The sequence below is a fragment of the Taudactylus pleione genome, unplaced genomic scaffold, assembly GCF_031769625.1.
Source record: "Taudactylus pleione unplaced genomic scaffold, aTauple2 ptg000532l, whole genome shotgun sequence".
Lineage (NCBI taxonomy): Eukaryota > Metazoa > Chordata > Amphibia > Anura > Myobatrachidae > Taudactylus > Taudactylus pleione.
This window is the reverse complement of record NW_028284934.1, coordinates 2,091,824-2,116,495: the sequence shown is the minus strand read 5'-3', so window position 1 is coordinate 2,116,495 and position 24,672 is coordinate 2,091,824. Positions and strand designations below refer to the sequence as shown.

Here is a 24,672-nt window from a genome sequence, read left to right as displayed (position 1 = left end):
CTGACCTGGGTTGGAACATGTCTGAAAACCCAGGATGGACCTGGGTTTTTGGTGGAAAAGAGGTATTAGAGAGTAGGGGTAGGAAAAGTTGGGTAATTGTATAGTTAATGCTAAATAGTGCCTTACATTTGTAAAAAGTTTTTTTAATTTTTTTTTAAATCAAAGTACATAGAATAGCACATGATAATAAACCTTGTGATTGAGGTAGCTCCCAGTTCTGTTCTTTACATATTTTGATATATATCGGTTTAGAACATATTGTCTGTTTCTTCAGCAAAGAATGACCCCACTTTACACAGTGGAAAAAGAGAGGAAACAATTGACGTCAGACATTCCTTTAAAAATACCACAGAACTAGTATCCTGAGGACTATTCCACTCCCGAGAGGCCCCACGAACCTTTTACTTCCTGCAAACAATACTATAAAATGGAAAAATGTTTATTTAACCCATACATTCCATTCAATATAATTGATTCTACCCCATATGTGGCGAGCTTCCTTAATGACAAATTATGAAATTTGACCATCTATTGCATTTCTAATTTGTGTCCCTGCAAAAGGCAGTCATAGCACAGCAGTTACTTCTTCCCCCAGTGATTGGAAGATTATCGGGTATATTTACTAAAGTGAGAGTCTTTTTAATGGAGATGTTGCCCATAGCAAACAATCAGATTCTACTTAACATTTAACTACAACCTTATAGAATATACTATCTAGAATCTGATTGGTTGCTATGGGCAACATCTCCACTTCTAAAAACTCTCACTTTAGTAAATATACCCCATATATGAATGGGACAGAGATTACAAGATTATTTAATGTAATCATGTGCACAGGATGTATAACTTTCCAAATACCCTTGTCTGTCTTTCTGCAGAGCCCAGGTTTTAATTAGAAGGCAAACTATTTTATAGACCTTGCTAGGTTTATTTAACACTATAAAATTAATTTGTTCTTTGACTTCACATTTTCAAAAATGTACTCATTGTACTCAAAAATATCACAATTTGTGATATTTTTTTTTTATAAAGCTATTTTTATGTATCCATAAATATAAATGAGGTTTTCTGAAAAAGTCTCTAAGACATATACAGTACTTACCTGCATTATATCTATGATGAGGTGTTGTAATAAGTGTGCATTACAGGTTAGTCTGTGCAAGTATCTTCACTTTTAGAAGACCTCATGGACTGAGGGCCTGATTCAGCAAGGATCGCTATTTCTAATGCGTACGCAGTTGGCCGATTGTTGCGTACTGCGTATGCATCGCAGTGCGTGTGCGCAAAGGCACCACTGCAATCGCACTGCGATCACGCAGACCCATCGCTAGATTACTCAATGCGTGCAATGAAGTTAGTAATTTCTAAGTAAGGTCAGGGCTGCTGTAATTCTGCGTGAGGGACTGATGGTATGTGAGATAGCAGTAGTGGGCGTCTCTATGCTGACTGTGCGATAGCATTGCGTTTGCCATCATTAGCATATTTTTGCAGTAGACCTGAGTGCAATAATGAGCTGCGACTGCAATAGCTATCCTTTACTGAATCAGGCCCTGAGTTAATGCTGCACTTTAATGAGGGATTAAACTCAAAACTTAGTGCTGTGGATTTGGGAAAATAAGTGGTGCAAAACTCTCTCCAATGTAGAAGACTTATACAGGTGCAGCAACAACTATAGTAAGTGCTACTACTAAGCAGGGGAATATCTAGGCTACCAATATGCTTTGGATCTTATCACAGTTTTTGATACTGTATATAGAATATCAAACTGGTTCATTTATAAAATGTCTGTCCCCTGATTGATCTGGATTAGGCACTTTCTGGTGTAATTATCTCCCCCACCCTGGCCAATCAGCTCTCTCCTCTCCCCCCTGGCCTCGCCCATCCACATCAGAGAGCGAAGCAGACATCGGTCCATAGCGCACCGCTATTTAGCTATGACTGAGCGGAGCTGTGGGTGGCACTCACTAGAGGCCGGGAGGAAGTGGTCAGTCCGTCCCCCTCACAATGTTCCCGATGCACACCGTGACCGTATTCCCCCTCCCCCAGTACACAGTGACACTGCTCTACCAGTCATTGATATTTTTCTGCGCATGCGCAAGCTGGGCCATACCATGAAGCCCCTGATTCGTCAGCAGCGAAATTGTTGTAAGTTTGCAAGCAGGGCCCTCTTTCCTTTATGTCTGTCCGTTACTACCCAGTTTGGTTCTATTAATGTTATTTCCATTTGTAAAGCGCAACGGAATATGCTGCACTATATAACAAACTAATAATAATAATTGTGTAAAAAAAAATGCTTTCCAAGACCTTAAATAACGTTTACACTCGCCAGACAGCTTGAGTTTAAATAAGCTGAAAAAAAATAGCTTAGCACTGAAAACGGAAGGGAAAGCGAGCGCTATTTTACATATGATTTTAGTATTGTTGATAAATGAGCATGCGAGTCTGCACTGCATATTACAGACTTTCATTCTCAGCATCTAGTGCTGGCCATACATTAGCATGATTTCAGGTCGATCACACAATTTTAGACACATTGTACGATGAATTGTGTGAAAATCGTGTAGTATTTAGGTAGGAATACGATCCGATGCGCGCTCCCTTCGCTGTTCTATCGTATCTTATGATCAGACGTGCAGCCCATATTATCCATCGTGATTGTATGCAGATCGTGCCGTGTTTTTGCGCATGTGATGCATCGTGCGTCCGACCATCCAAGCGGCGTCATTTAAATCTATTATAATCGCATGTTTTTGGTGAGGCACGTGATCGATCATATCACGGCCAGTCGTATAGGGGCGCGTGATCATACATCATATGCTCATCGTGTGTGAAAAAAGCACCACATCATGCGGCCGGGACTGCCAGGGAGCTGCCGGGAAGTTCAAGGGAAAATGTAGGATGAATCGCATCTTATGCTGGTCGTGCTAGTGTATGGCCAGCATTACAATTCCCTTGATGTTGGCAAATGAGGACAAGCTAACGGTATCATGGAAGTCGTTACTGGCAGTGTTGGCTCTGTAAGGGTTAAAGTGGACTGCAGTGAGTTTGGAGGTCGGTTGTCATAGTGATTTGGGCCTGGTCTCCCTCCTTTCATCCTTTATCTTCTCCTCCCCTCCATTCGCTCGGAACCTGCTATCATGCCGGATAGCTAAGAACATGGCACATAACATAACTCCCCAATCTAAATTTAGTTACCTTCTTTCTCACACCAGGATGTCATCTGCTACCCTTCGGTCACACACATGTCTAGTGTAAATACATATACATAGTATATGAACACTAATCAGAAGCTGTCTTTCTGTAGATGCACAACTCAGTTTACCTCCTCTGCAAGCTCATCAAATGAAAACAAAAAGGGGCAATAGGAGAGGATTTTATTTCTGCAGCAGATAACCCTGGTTCGCTTTGGTCACTATGGAAACACTACAATGGCTGCTCCCTCTACCAAATATTTACACCTAATGCATTCTCACATTACTGGTTAAATGCAGGATTTTGCCACCGAAGACTCAAACACTGTATTTTTAACGGTCATCACATCTTTTTTTTAATGCAATTTAACATTGGCTAATCTGTAAAGAAGCTAGGTAATGATGTATCTACCTTTGAATGGCTGAGAAGTAATGCTGCGTTAGAGGAAGAGAATGGAGATTATAGAATGCTCTAGGTGTGGATAGATCGTGCTGTACAAATGTGCCTCACTGTAACATCCCTATTCTTTATTTTTGTGCTTTTGCTGGATTTGATTTTTTTATTTTGTTTTTGGTTGCATAGTAATATATATATATATTTTCAAAATGCTGAGCACAGGTGGAATATAGAAAGAAATGAAAGCAAAACCTAAATGTGGACTTTCCTCAGTAACTTTTGGGAACGGATTGCGCTTGTGAGGAATACTGCATGAAATGACATCTTTATTCATCAGTATCACTGGCTCCATTTTAGAGTAAAACAGGATTGATCACCACAAGTTATTAATGCTTCAAAGTTTCTTGGTAAACTGCTGGACCTTGGATCTCTTATTTGAAATCACATTATCCAGAGAGTTTTGGAAACAAGAAAGGAAATGTAAAAACTATAGCTGCTTTTCAATAACTTTGTAATATACACCTATATGCTGCAATGTTTTCTTCTACTTACCATGGCTTATTTTCATATGTGTTTCAGTAGTTTGTTGGCATGGAGCTCCAGGTAATGGAAAAACAAATTTTTTCAGAAAAAAGTACCAAGCGTTCTGGATACTAGATTTATACTTGTACTAACTTCATGGTGCACAGTTTTCATAATTCCAAAATATTGTAAAAGTGAACTCGCCAAACATTCCTGGGTTACCTAAAGTCTATCACTGGTCAGACTATCATTGGTATCGAGAACAAGAAGTGTGGAAGCCTGGACATGGTTTTCAGGAGAAACAAAGAATCAGAATCAGTCAGTCTAAATGCCTCCTTCTCTTCCCTCCATAGAGGATGCCGTTCAGAAATTGGCCATCGAAACTCTGGAAGAGTTGGATTGGTGCCTGGACCAACTGGAGACTCTGCAGACCAGGCACTCAGTCAGTGAGATGGCCTCAAACAAGGTAAGTGTTTTGGTGATGTTATTGGTCATTTGGTTAAATAAAAAAACAATGATTACTTTAGTTTTATCAGTCAAGAATATAAAATTCTAAAATAGTTAAACATTTATTTTCTTTACTCCACTTTCTTAAGCATAATTTCTAACCAAGTATCAGTTGATATTTGTAGGACGAGGGGTTACATATGTGTGAAATGTCATAGGCCATAAGAGTTGCTGTTTAAAAAGCAAAAAACATCTCTATTACCCCTACTAGCCAATAGATAAAGGGTTGCTGTTTCTGTCTCTGCAAAGTATCTTGCTATGTTATTTTTTTATCCATTATAAAATGTGTCAACATTGGCTTCATGAAAGACTTCCAACGATGGGCCTCCATGATTTGAAAAATTGTGATACCCATATGTCATGAAGCTTGCTATACCTTTTCTAGTGTTCATTCTAGCACCCTGCACCTGTCACAACCCATAGAGTTCTTCTTGCCTGCCCGGGCTGTCGCTCTTTGCTCTGGTGCTTCTAGCACACTCAGCTGATGCAACAAACTGCTGAGATACAGACCAGAGTGTGCTAGAAGGACCAGAGCAGAGAGCTACACCCCAGGCAGGAAAGAGGAAGTGCACGGGTTGTGAAAGGTGCAGGGTGCTAGAATGAACACTACCTTTTCCATTCATTAGGGTAGAATAAACAGGAAATCCAATCTAGTCATGCATAGAACTGAATGTATTTACAACCCCATTCATGACTGTTCCAAATACCTGATGTATGGGAACCATCCAAAGCCCTGTAAATGTAATTTCATGGCGCTAGAACATTTACTTATTTATTGCTATTTACATAGCACACACATATTACGCAGCACTTTAGAGACAATATTTCAGTCATTCACATAAGGCCATGCACAAGTGGAGCTAATAATCTATATTCCCTACCACATGGACACAAAGGCCACTAAGCCTACCAGTATGTTTTTGGACTGTGGGTGGAAACCAGAGCACCCAGAGGAAACCAATGCAAACTCAGAGAACATACATACTCCACAGATAGTGCCTTGGTCAGGAATTGAACTCATGGCCATGAGACAGTAATGGTATCCACTCTGCTCTGCACTAACTATGCTGTCAAACATGATCTTGCCTGCAGACACTAGGCAGTATACTTGTGTAGTTGATCAGGTGCGCTGACAGCTCTGCCGGGCCCCGCCACAGAGAGGACTGACTGCTGCTGCAGCTTCTCTCCCTAGCCCAGCACACAGCGTGACAGCAGCGTGTGTGCTGGCCAGGCTGGGGAGAGAGAGGTTCCCTGCCTAAAATACTGCATCAAGAGGGGGCGCGTGTGGGGGGGTACCCACTCACCCCGCGGCGCCCCTGTGGTTGATTAACTGGAACCACGGTGAACAGTAAAAATAAAAATGTTTTAAAATGTTACCTCTTGGTGCACATACATGAGTGACTTGACATGAACAGAACAGTGTAAGAAATGCTCTCCTCCAGTGTTCACATCAGTCTCAGGCGCTTATAGGATAAACTCCCACACAATCACAGGTAAACTATCTATCTACTACTACTCTGTGTTGGATCTGCAGCAGGACACAGGGAATTCCTACACAAACACTGGGAGAGCATACAAACTTCACACAAATAGGTCCCTTGTTGGAACAGAGGGCCTGATTCAGACCCGTTCGCAAGCGGGTCAATGGTGGCCCAGTGCGCACGCTCGGCGTGCGCGAGCCCCGGAGCGAGCGCAAAAAGCACTCGGTCCGTGGCTCACTACAAAAGGGGCGGCTGTCGATGTTTACTGACACCTCGCCCCATTTTGTAGGCGTAGCTGGGGGTTGGCTTCACAAACGGAGGCGTTCCCAAACGAACGACTGCCGTTTGTGGGTGGCCCCACTGACACCACCAGTGATGTCAGTGAGAGAGCTTCTGGCTCTATTAGAGCCAGAAGCTCTCTGGGGCTTGCGGGCCACGAGACCCTACCACGTCGCAAGCCCGATGGTCGCGATGGTCTTGACCATCGCGACCGTCATCCTGGCCGCTCGCAATAGCTGTGGGTGGTCACCCACAGCTATGCGAGCGGCCAGGAGGCCGTAACTAAAAAACCAGTGCCCGCCATGATTCAGAGCAAGCGCCCGCCCTGATTCAGAGCGAGCGCTCGCTTTTTGCAAGCGCCTCTGAATCAGGCCCAGAATCCATAGCCTGAGTGCTGTGAAAAACAATGCTAACACTGTGCCATAATACTGCCCAAAGCTAAGAAACATCATCAGTTTTAAACTTCTAGCAGATAGTAATAAATCTGTCTAGTATAGACAAACTATTTTCAGAATGTATCTGTATTCTTGTAAAAAGCAGCATTTTACATATAACAAATTGCAAAAGTTATAGGTTCTGTTAAAATAAATGCCAGACATTTCTGTTAAAATAAATGGGCCATGCTAAATAGGCTTACATGGAGATGTTTTGCCATGTGAAGCCATCAGTGGAAAAATGTTTTAAATCTTTACAGTAGAATATATATTTTCTTGTACTCATGATGTACAGTATATCAGATTAGGTTTAAAAGGCCCAACACTAAAAGAAAAAAAACGTGTTATGCATAGACAATTTGTTAAACTTCATTTGCCAGTTAGAACCTGAACAGCTCATCCGGAATTGAGAATGGAGTTAAAGTTATAAATAAATGACACATGGATGAATTAAACAAGTATTTCCTTTTTTTTTTGTAAATATAAACATCACTACGTTTTAACAGCTGAAACTAATTTAAGAACACAGAGACAGACATTTCCCAAATCAAACTTCTCATTAGTTATTATTATATACACAACTGAACACCTATTTATTTTATCTGTTATCAATATTCCTTCAAATGTCTTGGGCCCTTGGTGTTGTTAATTCCCATAAATCCAGGGGTTAAAGTGGGCAGGAACGGGGTGGAACTGAGTTCCGTCACCTCTAATGGTAGGTGGAACTAGTTCCACCTCCACCAAGTCCCTGCACAGAAGTCCCACAGACAGAGGGCCACTCACTGTCTGCCTAGGGAGGCTCAATTTCTTCAGCGGTCCCTTATTTCAGAGAAACCAGCATATTGTATAGGTAAGGAAAGAATCAAGCTAAGGCAATACATAGGGATTGCATAAAAACATTGGCCAGACTAGTTTGTGAGGACCCCCCAAAAAAATCAGAGGCACGGCAGAAAAATAACACTGATGATATAGTGTCTAGGCGGCCACCAGCCATTCACTTTACCAATTTCCTATACACACCAGTGTGTGTGTAAAGAACAGTTTTCACTCTTGTTTTGGCCTGTTAGACTAGCGTTGCGGGTGGGTGGGGAGTAGGCGGCTGGAGAGATGAGTTCCACCATCTCTCCAGGACCACTTTAAGCCCTGCATAAATCCGTAGTCAAATAAAGAGAGAATATAACAATACTTAGTGGTCAATCCAACATTACTTGTGTTAGCCACACTCAAATTTAGTATCAGCTCACTGTAAATTGCAGCAGTGGATAATAAAATACCAGAGCAATTCAACATTGTTCCGGAGTAGGGACAGTTGATCAGAAAATCATCAGTGCCTGCGATCTCTATCACCGCTACTTCCATGGCAGTGAAACTTAACACTGGGTTCATACCAGACCAGCTACCGACGGATCCCTTTTTGCAAACTGGACCTCCTTCTCATAGGAAGGAGCTGGGGTCTTGGAATTGTTGCCATCTGAAGATGGGGTCACTTCCCTCAGTCATGTTCCAAAAGTTTTGTATGTTCGGAGCTTGATGAATTTAGGTCCCTCTATTACTGTACAGGGACGACGTGCCACATCGGCACTGAAAGGTAAGCAGGAGATAGCTGTGCATTACCTTTATTATGAATGGCCTCATTGCTTCATTTCTACAAAATTAAGTACTTCACCTACTTTTTTAGAAATTAAGGGACAGTGAATAGGCATCTTAATGCTGAAACTCCGAAATGTAAATCTCTAATCATGTATTGTTGTCCTGGGATGAATGCATTTACACCTTCTTGTAATGCCTACTGAAAGCATCATATTGCAAGTTTCAAATTCCGTTGGAGATTTCTTATAAAAGTTTGCCAATACATCCCAAGTGTGGCATTCCCAATCTCTGTCCCTCAGACAGTGGTGGGCAACAGGCGGTCAGATGAGCCCACCTGCGGCCCCCAGTTGAAGTTTTAGTGCATCTTCCTGAACTATACTGACAATGAAGATTCAGAAGTTGTGCAGATGAACGTAATACTCACATTAAACACCGACAACCTCCCTTACTGAAACGGTATACAATCGGGAAGCCGGCTTAGGGCATCCGGGGGGGACTTAGGGTTAGGCAACCCCCCTGGGAGGGTTAGGCTTGGGGGAGGGAGGGTTAGGCACCCCGAGGGGGGGAGACTTAGGGTTAGGCAGCGGGGAAGAGGGGGGGTTAGGCACTTAGAGGGGGGATTAGGGTTAGGCAAGGGGGGGAGGTTAGGGTTAGGCACCCCTAAGGAGGGTTAGGTTCGATTAGACAATACTTACCTTACCACGATCGGGATTTCCAGCGCTGTCGGACTTCCGCTGCCGGGCTCTGCTGTTTTGTCGGGCTGCCGCTGCCGGGATTCCAACTCCCGACCATGCGGCAGCCGGGATATCATACCGATTCCACTGAAGCAAGTGCTAGGGAGGGCTGGCATTGAAGTTTTGGGAAATGAATTGAAAGTAAATTTAGGGCCTGATTCAGACCCACTCGCGTGCGGCTGTCCGCTTGAAAGTGGGTCGATGGTCTGCACTGCGCATGACGGAGGGAGCTCCGTCGTGCACATGCGCGAGACGCGACGAGCGAAGGACTTTCCTTCGCTCGTTGTGTCTGATCAAAGGGGCCGTGCTGTCGATGTTGATTGACAGCACGCCCCCTTTGGTGGGCGTGCCTCCCAGACGGGGGCGTTCCCAAGGGAATGCCTACTGTCAGAAGCTGGCCCCACTGACATCACTAGTGATGTCAGTGGGAGTGATTTTGGCTCTGATAGAGCCAAAATCACTCTGGGCCTTGCGGTTGAGAAACTCAACCGCAGGCTTCGGCTCGCAGTGGCGATGGTCGCGATGGTCAAGACCATCGTGACCATCATCCTGCACGCTCGTATATGCTGTGGGTGGTGACCCACAGCTATACGAGCGTCCAGGAGGACGCTCCATAATTATGGAGGTGGGCCCTGATTCAGAGCGAGCGCTCTGGTCAGAGCGTCCGGCTCTGAATCAGGGCCTTAGTACATTTGCTTCATTGAGAAATAGCAAGCAATACACTTTTTTGAGACAAGTGTCACTTGAACCAAAGTACTCTCTTCGCCATAGGCACAATTAACTTTGTATAGTTTGAAATATTAAACATATTACTGTATTATTACTTACTGTAGATCAGTGGGTCTCAACTCCAGTCATCAAGTTCCACCAACAGGTCATGTTTTGTGGATTTCTTTAATCAAGCACAGGTAAATTAATGTCTTTTGCTGGGTCAGTAATTATTATACCTGCTTCCACAGGCAGAAATCCTCAAAACGTCTCTCCCATTAACCCACTGCATGAGCCGGAAGGGAGCTCATGAGTGAGCTCCAGCCCGGCTCTTGCAGTGGGCGCTGCAGCCAATGAGATGTCTGACTCTCATTGGCTGCTGATTCACACACACACACATCGCCACTGCTCGGCAGTGATGTGTGTGCAGCAGCAGCAGCCAATGAAAGTCTGTCTGACTGTCATTGGCTGCTGGTAAACACACACATCGCTGCAGCGCTGGCGGCGATGTGTGTGTTAGCCCAGCAAGAGCCCACCTCCCACCCTCCTCCTGGCGCTATTGGGTAAGCGCTCAGGGGGGAGGGAAGGGGGGAGGCTGTGCTGCAAAGGACCGGCGCAGGGAAGCCTAGCGGGCCGGGGGAGTGGCTGCCCAAAAGGAGGCGTTCCCATGTGAACGCCTCCGTTTGGGGGCGGCCCCACTGACATCACGACTAATGTAAGTGGGAGAGATTTCGGCTCTGTGAGAGCCGAAATCTCATTGGGGCTTGCGGCAACGAGACCCTACCACAAGGGTCTCGTCGCAAGCCCGATGGTCTTGACCATCGCAACCATCTTCCTGGCCGCTCGCTATAGCTGTGGGTGAACACCCACAGCTATGCGAGCGGCCAGGAGGCCGCTCTAAAAAACAAGAAGGCTGGCCCTGATTCAGAGCGAGTGCTCTATCAGAGCGTCCGGCTCTGAATCAGGGCCTAAGGGCCTGATTCAGAGCCACTCGTAAGTGGCAGCTTGTTCGCTCCGAGCGGTTTGCCCAACTGCGCATACGTACGGATCGTTATACGCATGCGCGAACAAGTCAGTGCGGCCGAAATTCATGTGCTCGCAAAATAGCGAATGCCTGCTAATTTGAGTGACAGGATGAGGCGTATGTGGGTGGTAACAGGGGAAGGTGCTTGAAAACGAGGAGTGGAGATCCAATCGCAGGCGTGCTTAAAGGTCAAAACGGGCGTTTTATGGGTGTGCATATTTAAAACAGCAGCGTCATTGACCATGTCACTGGGTTATTTTATAGCCAGAACAAGAATAGCGAGCAGTTCATACCCTGTTCGATGTACTCGATTAATCTAATAAATAGCGGACATGACGTAGGATGCGAGCGGACAGGGGGCGTAGTTTCCCAAAAAAGTTTTGTTCGCTCGTTCAGACCTAGAGGCGTGAACAGACCGCAAACAGCGAACGGTTCATTTGAATAGCCACCCCTATTTTCTGGACGAGCGAGCGCAAATAGCGACCGGCTCTGAATCAGGCCCTAAGTGCAAAAGCAGCCAGAATTTACTCAGCATTGCAACATCACTTGTCCAGTTGAAAGGTTACTTGCTTTTTCGTTTTGCTCCCAACTCAGAATCAGCCCTAGAGTGCAAACTAGCAGATAAAAAACCAGTATGAAAACCATCAGCAACCAGTAAGCATCAGTAACCAGTAGCCAGTAACTATCAGGACCTTTTACTGTTCCGCTCAGTCCCCCCCTCCAACATTTCTGACCAATATCTCCTGGCAGCTGTTTCTTTTCTTCCCCATTGTTTAACTTTGGCAGGTCAAAGCGAAGCAAAGTGGACCACAAAAAGGAAAAAAACAAGTAAACAATATGGCTAAAGCAAATGACTTTGAAAAAAAAAAAAAAGGCGAGCATAGGTGGTTTGTCATTGTTAAACAAATCATAGGTAATAAGATCAAGCTGCACAAAAGGAATGAATTCATATTTTATTTCCATTATTGCTACAAAGTATGCGTGTGAACCTACTCTAGAGAAAACATTAATAGGCTCTTGCAAATCCATTCCTCGCGGGCTGGCAACGAGCTATCATTTGTGAATATCCTCTGAATTTTTGGCTGAGGATAAACTAACAGTCTTGCTACCCACCTTAGAGCAATGGCATTGTTTAGAGGCTATGCTGTTTGTGAAACTAGTTAGTACTTGCTTAAAACTTGTAATTTATGCGAAATCTAATTAGTTTTACAAATACATTAAATATGATAAAGATATGATATCCATTATCAGGCTGAATTACACAGGTGCTTTCTGCATCAGTGTAAGGAGCGTTCAACTGATTCAAACTTTTTTTTGTGATCGTACCAGTTCGCTTCTACACGCAGAGAAAGCCATACCTACCTCAAGATTCATTTTTCATGGGACACATTACTGCATTCCCATGTTTCCATTGACTTCCCTATTTAAAGTAGGCTTGTAATGATGGTGGTGGTGGACAGGACTGCCATCAGAAATTGTGGGGCCTGAGACTGACAAACTAGGCAGGGCCCCCCTAGCCCCCAACCCCCCTTGACATCACGCCGTGCCAGCTCACAAGAAAAACTTTATTGCGGCATATGTAGGAGATGGAGCAGGAGGGCGGCTGAGTGAGAAGTGACTCTATTGTGCTGCTGCAGCAGGAAGGGGTAGCCTAATTGTGCTCACGGGCCTAGTGGCCCATCTAAACGCCCACGAGCTTAGTGTCCGCCTAACACCCACTTAACATGCCCGTGAGCCTACCGCCTGACTGCGTGCCCAGGGAATAAGGCCAGCCACCCTGGTAGTGTAAGGTGGTAATGAGGAAATGTTGTCCCACTGGGACCTTATTTGCTCTGCCGACCTTGGTGGGCATGGAGGGGTACCCTCTGCGCCAGGCCTTCCCTGCAGGGGTCAGCACCGCTCCTCAGCTTGCCAAGCGCTGGATCCTCACTTGTTTCTGGGAGGTAGCTTGATTTGGCAGGCTACTTGACTTCCGACTGACTTAACTTGAACAGCAAAGAAGCAGATATAAGCTCTATATATATATATATATATATATATATATATACACATACACACACCTACTCATACACATGTAAATGAATACATCTTATGATTGCATTAGTATGTTAGTATACTGTTTATCAGTCCTCATTTTTCTTCTTTACGAGATATTTTATATATAGCTTTTATACTAACATTACTATTGCCATCATAAAATATATTATTTTTACACTATGCTTCCCATTTGTTTTTCCTTGTCTTGACCTCTCATATATCTGTATGTATGTGCCCCCCCTTTTCTGTATCCCAGTGTTCCCCCGTCCCTCATCTCACCCACACCGTGCGCCCCGGGGTTCCCTCATCTCACCCACACTGTGCTCCCTGTCCCTCATCTCACCCACACTGGGCCTCCCGGGGTTCCCTCATCTCACCCACACTGTGCGCCCCGGGGTTCCCTCATCTCACCCACACTGTGCGCCCCGGGGTTCCCTCATCTCACCCACACTGTGCGCCCCCTTCCCTCATCTCACCCACACTGGGCCTCCCGGGGTTCCCTCATCTCACCCACACTGTGCTCCCTGTCCCTCATCTCACCCACACTGGGCCTCCCGGGGTTCCCTCATCTCACCCACACTGTGCGCCCCCTTCCCTCATCTCACCCACACTGGGCCTCCCGGGGTTCCCTCATCTCACCCACACTGTGCTCCCTGTCCCTCATCTCACCCACACTGTGCTCCCCCTTCCCTCATCTCACCCACACTGTGCTCCCCCTTCCCTCATCTCACCCACATTGTGCTCCCTGTCCCTCATCCCACCCACACTGTGCTCCCCTGTCCCTCATCCCACCCACACTGGGCCTCCCGGGGTTCCCTCATCTCACCCACACTGTGCTCCCCCTTCCCTTATTTCACGCACACTTTTCCCGGCATCCAACACTTATCTATACCAACGCTGAAAGGAAAAGTCATTCCGGGCCATCTTCATTCTGCTGCTTCTTAGTCTGCATGCCTGATATGCTGGCTGCCAGGGTCCCTTGAGAAGCTGAACACTGCACTAACTGGGGTGGGGACGGAGCTTCCTGATAACTCATGGGTTCTCTCAGCCAATGATCAGAGGAGTCTGAAGCAGACAACTCAGCTCACTTCAGACTCTTCGGATCACTGGCTTATATATCCGAGGAGTCATCAGGTAGCCAGGCCCCACCCCAAATACAGTGCTGCTCAGCTTCTCCAGAGCAGATGGCATCTATGCAGCCCAGAAGATCAGGCTAAGCAGGTTATGCTGGGTACATACTAAACCAGTGGTCTCCAACCTGTAGCTCGCGAGCTACCGGTAGCTTGCGGTCTTCATTTTGGTAGCTCACCTAGTTGCAGTACTATTGAGTAAAACTAGGAGGAAGTGACCTCTGACGCGTGCTCCCCTGTGGTGTAGACACCCTGGATGGAGCCACAGGGAAGCAGGTCAGGTGATTGCCGCAGCTGTGCTTCCCTGTGGTGACTCTCGCCTAGCCCTACCTATACAGTATCTTTTACTCCTCTACTGCACGTACCTCCTTAGAATAGAATTATAGCGGCAGGTGCACAAATGTAGAATTTTTAAAAATGTACTTTAGGGACATCAAAATATGCTAGTACCCATTTTCATGTACCCCAAATTTGATGGGACCACTTAAAAAAACGAAAAAAATAACCTAAGTGCTCTTCTGCATCACTTCTTCAATGTCGGAAAAAAACACCTGCTGCGGCTATTTAAATCCCTGACTTTCAATTAAAGGCTAAAACGGGGGTACCCATAGTGTTCCCCATGTTTTTACAACTTTAGGGGGGGTCTTACAATTATTTTAAGGAAAAATTCATAACTTTACGCAAATCCAACTTCGGAGTTTCCCATTTTCGTTAATTTTATATTGAATACGGGAATACCATACTTTAACGCAGGAAAAAACTCTGATATGAAACGTTAACTTCGACAGTGAAGTTAACGTTTCATATTGAATACCCCTCTTAGTGTGCCTTGAGGACAGAGGTTGGGAAGCACTGGTTTAGATATTAGCAAGATTTTATTTCTACAATTTTAGTAGCTCTTCAGGTTTTATTTTACTAAAGTAGCTCACACCCCAATTAAGGTTGGCGACTACTGCACTAAACGATGTGTACCCAGTGACGCGTGATGCGTAGTTCCATGGGACAATGCGATGCACGATCAGGCATAAACACTATGCGATCTGCATGATATATTGTTCCATTCCACGTTGGAACATTATAATGCACAATGGATCACGTAGCATATACTCACTTTTAGTTTGCTACGGAGGTCGCAGTGTTGCCACCAGGCCCTGGTCCTAATGGTGCACTGCATCCCCCGGTTATCCCCATAGGAAGTAGAAGCTCCACTAGCTGTATATAGATATATTTATTAACATTAGTTATAGTTACCTAATAAATTCAGTTAGGAAATTGTGTGGGAAAACAGGAATAGAGGAAATGTGTCCCAAGTAAAGTTGATCATGCCGGGCACCACGTTTTTAGATTAAACAATTTAAAAACACCATTGAAAATTCCATGGCTGCTGTGCAGTAATAGACAGATGCACTAGCAGTGTACATCCATACAGATACAGACCCTGCATGAGCCCTGTCACCAGGTACATAGACTTCCCACCTAATTATTGACCTAATCAACGGATGAGAAGGGTGTTTCTGACACAGGTAATAAACAGAGTGGGAAGCCCAGGAGCAGAGCATTGGTACCTGCTGGAAGGGATCATGCTGGAGGGTTTGCAGCTATGGCTTGTGTACGGCAACAGCTTGGTAAAAATGGCTGATTCTGGAAGTACCGTTAGTCAGTGTGTGCTGATGGTGCCCGCACAACATGCTACCGCTAATTCGTGTACTACACGCGTGTGCGCCACATGTATGTCACGCACATTAAGTGGCTGCTGCTGTTGAACTAGGGCTCCACCCCCCCGCTCGGTCACGCCCACTGCGCGTTACGATTTGTCGTATCTCCTGCTATAGCCCCGCCCATTAGCTGTCCCTGTCCTTGGTGACGCCTCTTTCTGCGTACTCCGGCAGCTGCCGCATCGACCACGCCCCTTCGCTAGTTGTGCTTTGTTATTGGACAGTTTTCAACCTTGCTATTGGTCGCACCCCCTCAGTCTGACTCGCCTCTTGCCTGTGGATTGGCTCACTCTCTGCTGTCCGATTGGTCGGCTGTCCCCTGGGCTGTGTGTTGTTGGGGGAGCGGTGCAGGGACTCCCGATCACCGGCATGTCCCCCGGGTCTCCCCGGGCACCTCCTTGGGCTCCCAAGGGGGTGATGAGAGGCTCTCGGCTCTGTGCATGGGGGATCCCCTAGCACTCCCCTGGGTGCTGGGTGCAGGATGATGGACTGCTCTCTGTGGGCAAAGGTGAGCGCTGTGTGTGAGGGGAGGAGTGTGTGTGATGGATGCATAGGGATCACATATATCAGAGGAAAGATGGAGAGGGTAACCCATCATATGCCGAGGGCACCCCGAAGCAATGCATCTATCACTGTGGCATATAAAGCGTCACATCCTGGCATTCAGTGCTTGGGGCATCAATCCCAGCTCCATAGTAAATGCTGCTGATCAGGGTAGTGCTAACATTGTATGCATGACTATTACTATCAGTACTGTCATACATTACACGTTGATTCCACAGCAGGATTCAGCTTCATTCAAGTAACAGAAATGTAAAATGACTCAGTTTAGCAGCACCAAAGTGTATTATTTTTCCCTACTAGCTCCTTGTCCTATAAAGACTGAACAAATATTGTGATCAGTACATAGCTTATTTGGTTATACAGTGTATCAACACAATGAAAGTTTATTTCTTGAAAATAACAGAGAGGCCTACATAACAAGCTGTTTTTTTCCAACTGACATCAGTAATAAGTGTGCTATATTTTTCTATGCTTGTTCAGTGCTAGCATATACCATGATCTTTCAACTTGCCTTTTAAATACATAAGCCAGTGTACAGGGTGCTATGGCACATAAATCTACTATATTAAAATATTTTATGGACATATCCCACAACCAGAGTAATAATGAACACATAGCGCATGCTAATTATCATTAATGCTAAAGTCTGCCACTTATTGTGAAGGTAACTTATTTAACACGCTCTGGACTAGATGATACTTATACTGGACCAAAAAATATCCCTCTTTCTGGGGCCTTTAAAAGCTAGAGGCATAGGCCAATTGCCCCCCCAGGCAGGCATGAAACAACTACAGTATAATTGCAGTAAACAAGTATATTGGAAGATTCCCTGGCTTGTGCCAAGTATATTGCTCATTCTCGCTTTTCTTCTTTCTCCAGTTTAAGAGGATGTTAAATAGAGAACTGACACACTTGTCTGAAACAAGTCGCTCTGGAAACCAGGTGTCTGAATATATATCTAATACCTTTTTAGGTAAGTGTATTGCTATGAATGTTTTTTTCTTATTTTACCAATTGTCCTACTGTTATATTGCACATATATTTATGTCGCTAGTCTCATGCCACAACCGCCATAAGGGCTGACATCTTGTTCTTACCAGTGTTGTGGCAGAGTAGTAAATATAATAATTTGTTTCCACTAGATAAGCAGCATGAAGTGGAAATCCCCTCTCCAATATCAAAAGAGAAGGAAAAGAAGAAGAGGCCCATGTCCCAAATTAGCGGTGTTAAGAAGCTGACACACAGCTCCAGCCTAACCACCTGCAGTATCCCGCGGTTCGGAGTGAAGACTGACCATGAAACACTTCTAGAAAAGGTGATCGGGTTAAACTTATTTTTTTCCATATTGTTTGTTGGACTCTTAATAGTGTTAAAACCAAATTTAGTTTAGAAAACAAACACACCCATATACATCCATATTGTTTCTTACATTGCAGGAAATAGAAGATGCAAATAAGTGGGGTCTGGATATATTTAAGATAGCTGAATATTCTGGAAACAGGCCTTTAACAGTTATCATGTACTCAATCTTCCAGGTAAGAAAGTGAAACATTTTCCACTGGTACTTTGTGGAGCAGATATTACACAGTGCTGTACATTGAGGGGATCATGATACAAGTAAACAACATGCAGTGACATGAAATATAAAGAAAAGATGGCCCTACCCAAGCGATCCCTACATTCTGTGGATTAGATTTCATCTGTTATTTGCCTCAGGTGACATCCTGCACAATAATCCAAAAGGGCAGAGTTGGGACACACAGGGTGTTTCAAACAGAAGATAATCAATAATTGGTTGCTGTGGGCAACTTCTCCACTGGTTCACTTCTCCACACTTTTCACTGCTTGATAAATAGACCCCATAATGTTAAAAGTGAGCGTGGGTAGGCTATAAGCGCTTATGTCAGTAGCTATAATGGTGTGCCCTTAATGGTGCAGCAAATAAATTTGGACTGCAAATGTGATAAAATGAAATTTAATGGAATATAAAGTATCAATACATACTATTAAAATCACATATCAAGTAAATGACCTATAGATTTACATAAAAAAAAATCGGTGGGAGCTGCCTTTGATAGACGCTGGCAGCCGCCTGTTGCAAGTAGGGAACTGTTGGTGCGGGGAGGGGAGCTCCGGCCGTGAGCCTGCACCTTCTCACTGCCGTCTCTTCTCTTCCGGGATCAGCCTTGCAATTGGAGGCGTGGCAACGGATTTTTAGGCACAGATCACCCTGGACGGTATCAGTAGAACTGTGTTTCTATGCGATTGATTGTTATGACACAGTGCTAATCCCCTTACATTAATTTGTTCTTCTCTCACATACTAATAGCACTATATACTGTGATTAGTGTACATCATACTGCTATACTATCATCACACTAACTTCTTACTGCCAACACCATGTCATTTATAAAAAACAAATGCACACTCTACCTTATGCTGAACCTAATAATAATAATACTGCTAAATTGTATCCAAGAGGTTCTTGGCATAATGATGGCCATAATTATGGACCTGCCCACCGCGTCCAGGTAACCTCCATCAGGCAGGTCCCTAACACAACTATGGAACAAATACAGGGCATGGACCCCCCAGGCCATCCCAGCAGAACCGCCCCATGGCATCACACTAGCGTGAGATTTACTACTGGGGGCACTGTATAAGGGGCACTGCATAGCGTGATCACTACTGGGGCACTGCTGGAGGCCTGCATAAGGGGATCCTCTCTTGGGGTACTGCATATTGGCACCACAACGGGGCTGTTCCTAATCTTTATTTTTACTTTACATTAATCCCATATGGACCCGCCTCCTCCCTGGAACACTTGAGGGGGGGCGCCGTAGCACGCATGTTCTTCGGGCACCCTGGCTACATGCTACCCCTCTGCCAGGGCCGCCTGCATGCATTTGCCCCCCAGGCTAAAAGTTGCCAGCCAGCCCCTGGGTTCAGCATAGTTAGAGTGTGCATTTGTTTCTGATTTTCTGCTTGCAGCACTACAAGTCTCAGCAGGTAGCACCTCACACTGTGCTTAGGGTGTGCAATCTAGGGCCCCTCCCCCTATGTACCATGTCATTTATATACTAAGTGTTTTCAGCTCTACTCTTCATTTTTATTAGTATGCATTGGTACTATTATACTTTTAACTGAAGCATTACTATCACATCGATTTTTTTTTTAATTTATATCTATATGTCAATTACTTAATATGTGATTTTAATAGTATGTATTGATATACTTATTTATGCCATCACATACTTTATATTCCATTACATTTAATTTTATCACATGTGCAGTCCAAATTTATTTGCTGCGCCATTTACGGCACACCATTATACCTACTGAACTACTAAAATTGGTGAGAACGGGGAGCACACCAGTGTCCTAAGGCTGCAACATTGAACCCACTATTACGAAGTAGTTACTCCATAGAAGAGCGCTACACCGTACATTCATCTATAAGCGGTTATGTCTTCTTGCCAATGCTTATTACACAGATGGTCATTGTTACATAAATGTTTTCTCTATACTTCAGGAAAGGGACCTTCTAAAAACCTTTCGAATTCCAGTGGACACTTTTATCACCTACATGATGACACTGGAGGATCATTACCATGCGGATGTGGCTTACCATAACAACATCCATGCAGCAGATGTGTCTCAGTCCACCCATGTCTTGCTTTCTACTCCTGCTCTAGAGGTGATTATATTCTACTCCTTTACCATTATTTGTGCTGGCTGTGAACATTGTGACTAGTTCAGTGATCTTCAAAAGCAAACTGTTTTATAGTCCTCTAAATGTTATTTAAACTGACTTAGAATTCTTACTAATGAAATATATATTTTCACAATTATACTCCAATTAAAAGTAGGTAAATGAACTATTGGGCCTCAAACCCTCATTATTAACGACAGTGCCCATCTACTATCCAATGCCTACATTGTCTGTTTGAGCCACTGCATAGGGTTGTACCACAGCTTCTGCACCAATTTATGCACAAAAGGAGGGTGATACAGTACATACATAAAATAAGTATTGAAGTTACATGCGCAACAAGGAACTCCTCAATCATTATGGGTCCTTAGCCACCTTCCCAGTATTTCATGCAGTCACTGTGGCTTCTCTAGAAAGTCATTACGGGTGTTAAGACAGAGCAAGCAGACTTCCACCACCCAGCCCCCTCAAAACCCCATTAGTCTTTAAATGGAGGTCTGTGCATGGGGAATTTTGGAGTGTACTGTATCAGACAGAATGGTTTGATAATGAAAATGTTTTGCACAGTTTAAGACTAGAGACATAATCAGTAATATAAAATTAGGGATAACCATTCACAGCAGCTGTTTTATTTACAATAGCAATGCTCCAAGTACACATATTCTAACAAATTCTATTAGAAACTGAAAAAAATATATATTTTACTTTAATATACAAAGGGGAAAAGGATTTTCAAACATTGTTAATGGTTTTTTTTTTTTTTGCCTCTTATGGTTGAGAACCATTTTATATAGAGTAGGGGTGGGCAATCAGCGGTCCTCCAGCTGTTGTTGAGCTACAAATCCCAGCATGCCTTGCAACAGTGTTAGTATGGCCAAAGAACAAAACTGTGGCAGGGTATGCTGGAATGTGTAGTTCTCCAACAGCTGGGGTGCCATTTATTGCCCACCCCTATTTTAGAGCAACATTTAAAGTGATGCGCTTTTCTACAGTACTGAGTTTGCCCATGTATTTTGGTTATGTACACACGATACATACATACGTACGAGCACTGATAATCTGGACGGCTCTGATGGTTGGATCTGTCAACATGCTTATGCTGGGTATTCATTTAATGTGTACCAAGCGCAATCTTTCTAACGACAGGACCTGGTGGGGGGTCCCGGCATCGGCAAGTGCATACACACTTGCCGATGCCAGGAGCGACAGCTGAGGCCATGCTGCATGCGGCAGCATGGCCCCCCGTTGACGATATCGCCCATTGGACCTGCATGCAGGTCCAACGAGCAATGTTGCTGATGACGTGCGGGACCGCGCATCGTCGGCGACATAGTGGGTACACACTGCCCAATGTGGGAGATATGTTGTCCGATCCGCCGGATCGGACGACAAATCGTCTAGTGTGTACCCGGCTTTATAACATGCAATAAAAGTATTTTGTATTGTTTACGCTCTGACGACTGACAGGCTGACATTTTTGCAGCTACATAGGCAGATTATCTGTGATGTGTGTGTACAACAATATGATATTTCCATCAGATCATTCGGACAGATAATAGTAAGAATTGGAAGGAATAATTGTATCTGATGTTCTCTGAAATGTTTCCTCACTGGAATAATTGTGAGTAGATTGCATCTTAAGTGTGTACCCAACATTAGTCATATGATATGCCTGTCAAGTTTTATTTTAGTGAACAGGATTAGAGGGGGCTGTGAGAGCATGGACTACTCTTTAAACTTCATTCAGTCGTTTACAAATTCTAGCTCACAAGTAGATAGGATAGAATTAACTTTTAATGAATGCATATTTTTCTATCAGACATCAGAAAAGTTAGTAAGAACATTGTAAATTAATCATTTGTTCTGCTTTGCATGAAACATGTGATTTATATAGGAGAATTTGACACCTTTTGAATCGTCCATTTGTGTCATAGTACAGGGTTTCCCAAACTCAAACCTTAAGACACCCTTAGCTGCATACATACGTAAAGATTTTCTGTCCAACCATCCAACTAGTTGATTGGTTGGAATGAAAATCTGGTAACATATGGGAGTAAATGATGATCAGAAATTTTTTCCTAAATGCCAGAAAACAGATGAAAATGGTCGTTCAGACAAGTTTGTAAAATTTTTGATCTAAACAATTTGTTCAAACAACAGTTTTTGTCCATTTTCCAGCATTTGGGAGCAAATTGATTGTCATCTGCTTTCATACCTTACCAGATTTCATTCCAACCAATCAACTAGTTGGATGGTTGGACAGAAAATCTTTACATGTGTACCCAGCATAACACTCCAGGTTTTAAAGATAGCCATCTTGTGCACAAATGGTATGATCACACTGACTGAGGTACTAATTAAGTCCTCTGTGCTTAAGCATGCATATAATTAAAACTTGGACTGTTAGGGTGCCTTGAGCAGTGATGTGCGGCGAGGTCAATTGCCGGGGAGGCACACATTAGATGGGTATGAGTGCTGAGAGCCTGTCTCCCCACCCACCCCCACTCACTGTAACTCTTCCCTCACTACACTAAGCTTCAGTGTCCATTGATTCTCCTACCTGCATCACCGTGTCTTCTCTTGCTGTTGAGCTCCGATCTCTAAACACTGCAGTGCACTTCCTTGCCACATGATGCATCCAAGGTGTCCATTAGTGCTCAAGGCACGCCCCCCACACTCAGAGGCATACCTCTATTAGCTCTCTTTGTGTGCAGCCTACTTCCTGTGTTGTGGCCCCGCCCCCAGCTCTACAAGCAGTGTTTGACTATACAGCAGTGAGGTTGAACTGTTGCTGCCTCATCTCTCATCTTTCTGCAGTCCCAGGGAGCTTCACAAAGCTGGTGAGTGATAACTGTAGAAATTATTACAATAAACAAAGAATATGTTTATAAGTTATAAATATCTTCTTTGTATTATTCTAATCATATTTATAGTAAATCTCAGGATTATGACAAGGTAGGCTGTGCCTCACCTGCGTACTCTGACTGCACATCCCTGGCTTTGAGGACCAAGTTTGGGAACCACTGTCATACTACATGCAGTTTGACCAATGCTTTGTATAATTTTGGTTATTCATTTTGAAATGTTTGTGTGTCTATTGTTAGAGATGTAACATGCTAACTGCTTTGTTTATGCATTTCTGTGCCCTGTTTGTCTGTCCATCAAATTTCATCACTGTACCATGTGTTCTGTTAGTTGCAACCCAAAAGTCTCTTTATAGACAGACTTACTAAAACTTCTAAAATGGGAAAAGAAGTAAAGGTGTTGACCATCGCAAGCATGTAAAGTGTAGCTATTATTTACTAGAATGTAGTGTGCTAGTTACAGGGCCGCCATCAGGGTGGGACTGCCGGGCACGGAGAGAGCGGGGGCCCGGGTGACAGCAATACAGAATATATGAATCGGCAGCCGGGGAGACACAGCGCCACCGGCGGTACTTGAAATATGATGCCGGCCGCAAGACATTGCAGCTCGCGGACCGGCAGCCAATCAGGAGCAGCCATTGCGGCCGCTCCTGATTGGCTGCCAGTCTGTGAGCTGTGATTGGCTCACGGGCAGCGTCATATTTCAAATACCGCCAGCGGCGCTGTGTCTCCCCGGCTGCCAATTCATACAGTCAGGTGCATAAATATTGGGACATTGACAGAATTTTCATATTTTGGCCTCTATTCACCACCACAATGGCTTTGAAATGAAACAAACAAGATGTGCTTTAACTGTAGACTTTCAGATTTAATTTGAGGGTAATTACATCCAAATCAGGTGAACGGTGTAGGAATTACAACAGTTTCTATATGTGTCTCCCACTTTTTAAGGGGCCAAAAGTAATGGGACACACTAAACAATCCTAAATCTAACTTTCACTTTTTAATACTTTGTTGCAAATCCTTTGCAGGCAATTACAGCCTGAAGTCTGGAACGCATAGACATCACCAGACGCTGGGTTTCATCCCTGGTGATGCTCTGCCAGGCCTCTACTGCAAATGTTTTCAGTTCCTGCTTGTTCTTGGGGCATTTTCCCTTCAGTTTTGTCTTCATCAAGTGAAATGCATGCTCAATCAGAGTCAGGTCAGAGGATTGACTTGGCCATTGCATAACATTCCACTTTTTAGCCTTAAAAAATTCTTTGGTTGCTTTTGCAGTATGCTTCGGGTCATTGTGCATCTGCACTGTGAAGTGCCGTCCAATGAGTTCTGAAGCATTTGACTGAATATGAGCATATAATATTGCCCGAAACACTTCAGAATTCATTCTGCTGCTTTTGTCATCAGTCACATCATCAATAAATACAAGGGAACCAGTTCCATTGGCAGCCATACATGCCCACGCAATGACCCTACCACCACCATGCTTCACTAATGAGGTGGTATGTTTTAGATCATGAGCAGTTCCTTTCCTACTCCATACTCTTCTCTTCCCATCACTCTGGTATAAGTTGATCTTTGTCTCATCTGTCCATACATGTTGTTCCAGAACTGTATTGGCTTTTTTAGATGTTGTTTGGCAAACTCTAATCTGGTCCAGGGGTGTCACTAGGGTTGGTGTACCCGGTGCTATAACTCGTGGTGACACCCCCCCCCCTCCACCCAAAAAAAATAAAAAAATCAGATCCAAGGTGCACCGCTCCACGCTCCCTCCCCCTTACCA

At 44.3% G+C, this 24,672-nt stretch overlaps 1 protein-coding gene across 1 annotated transcript in view; it reads left to right on the top strand.

The window, feature by feature from the left end:
- Nucleotides 1-24,672, top strand: part of LOC148501159 (3',5'-cyclic-AMP phosphodiesterase 4C-like) — a 167,925-nt gene that overhangs the window by 110,545 nt on the left and 32,708 nt on the right. The window contains exons 6-10 of the mRNA XM_088450876.1: nt 4,464-4,576; nt 17,193-17,286; nt 17,456-17,628; nt 17,750-17,848; nt 19,846-20,010. Of these exons, the coding sequence (XP_088307002.1) occupies nt 4,464-4,576; nt 17,193-17,286; nt 17,456-17,628; nt 17,750-17,848; nt 19,846-20,010 (644 nt within the window). The remainder of the gene's footprint in view (nt 1-4,463; nt 4,577-17,192; nt 17,287-17,455; nt 17,629-17,749; nt 17,849-19,845; nt 20,011-24,672) is intronic.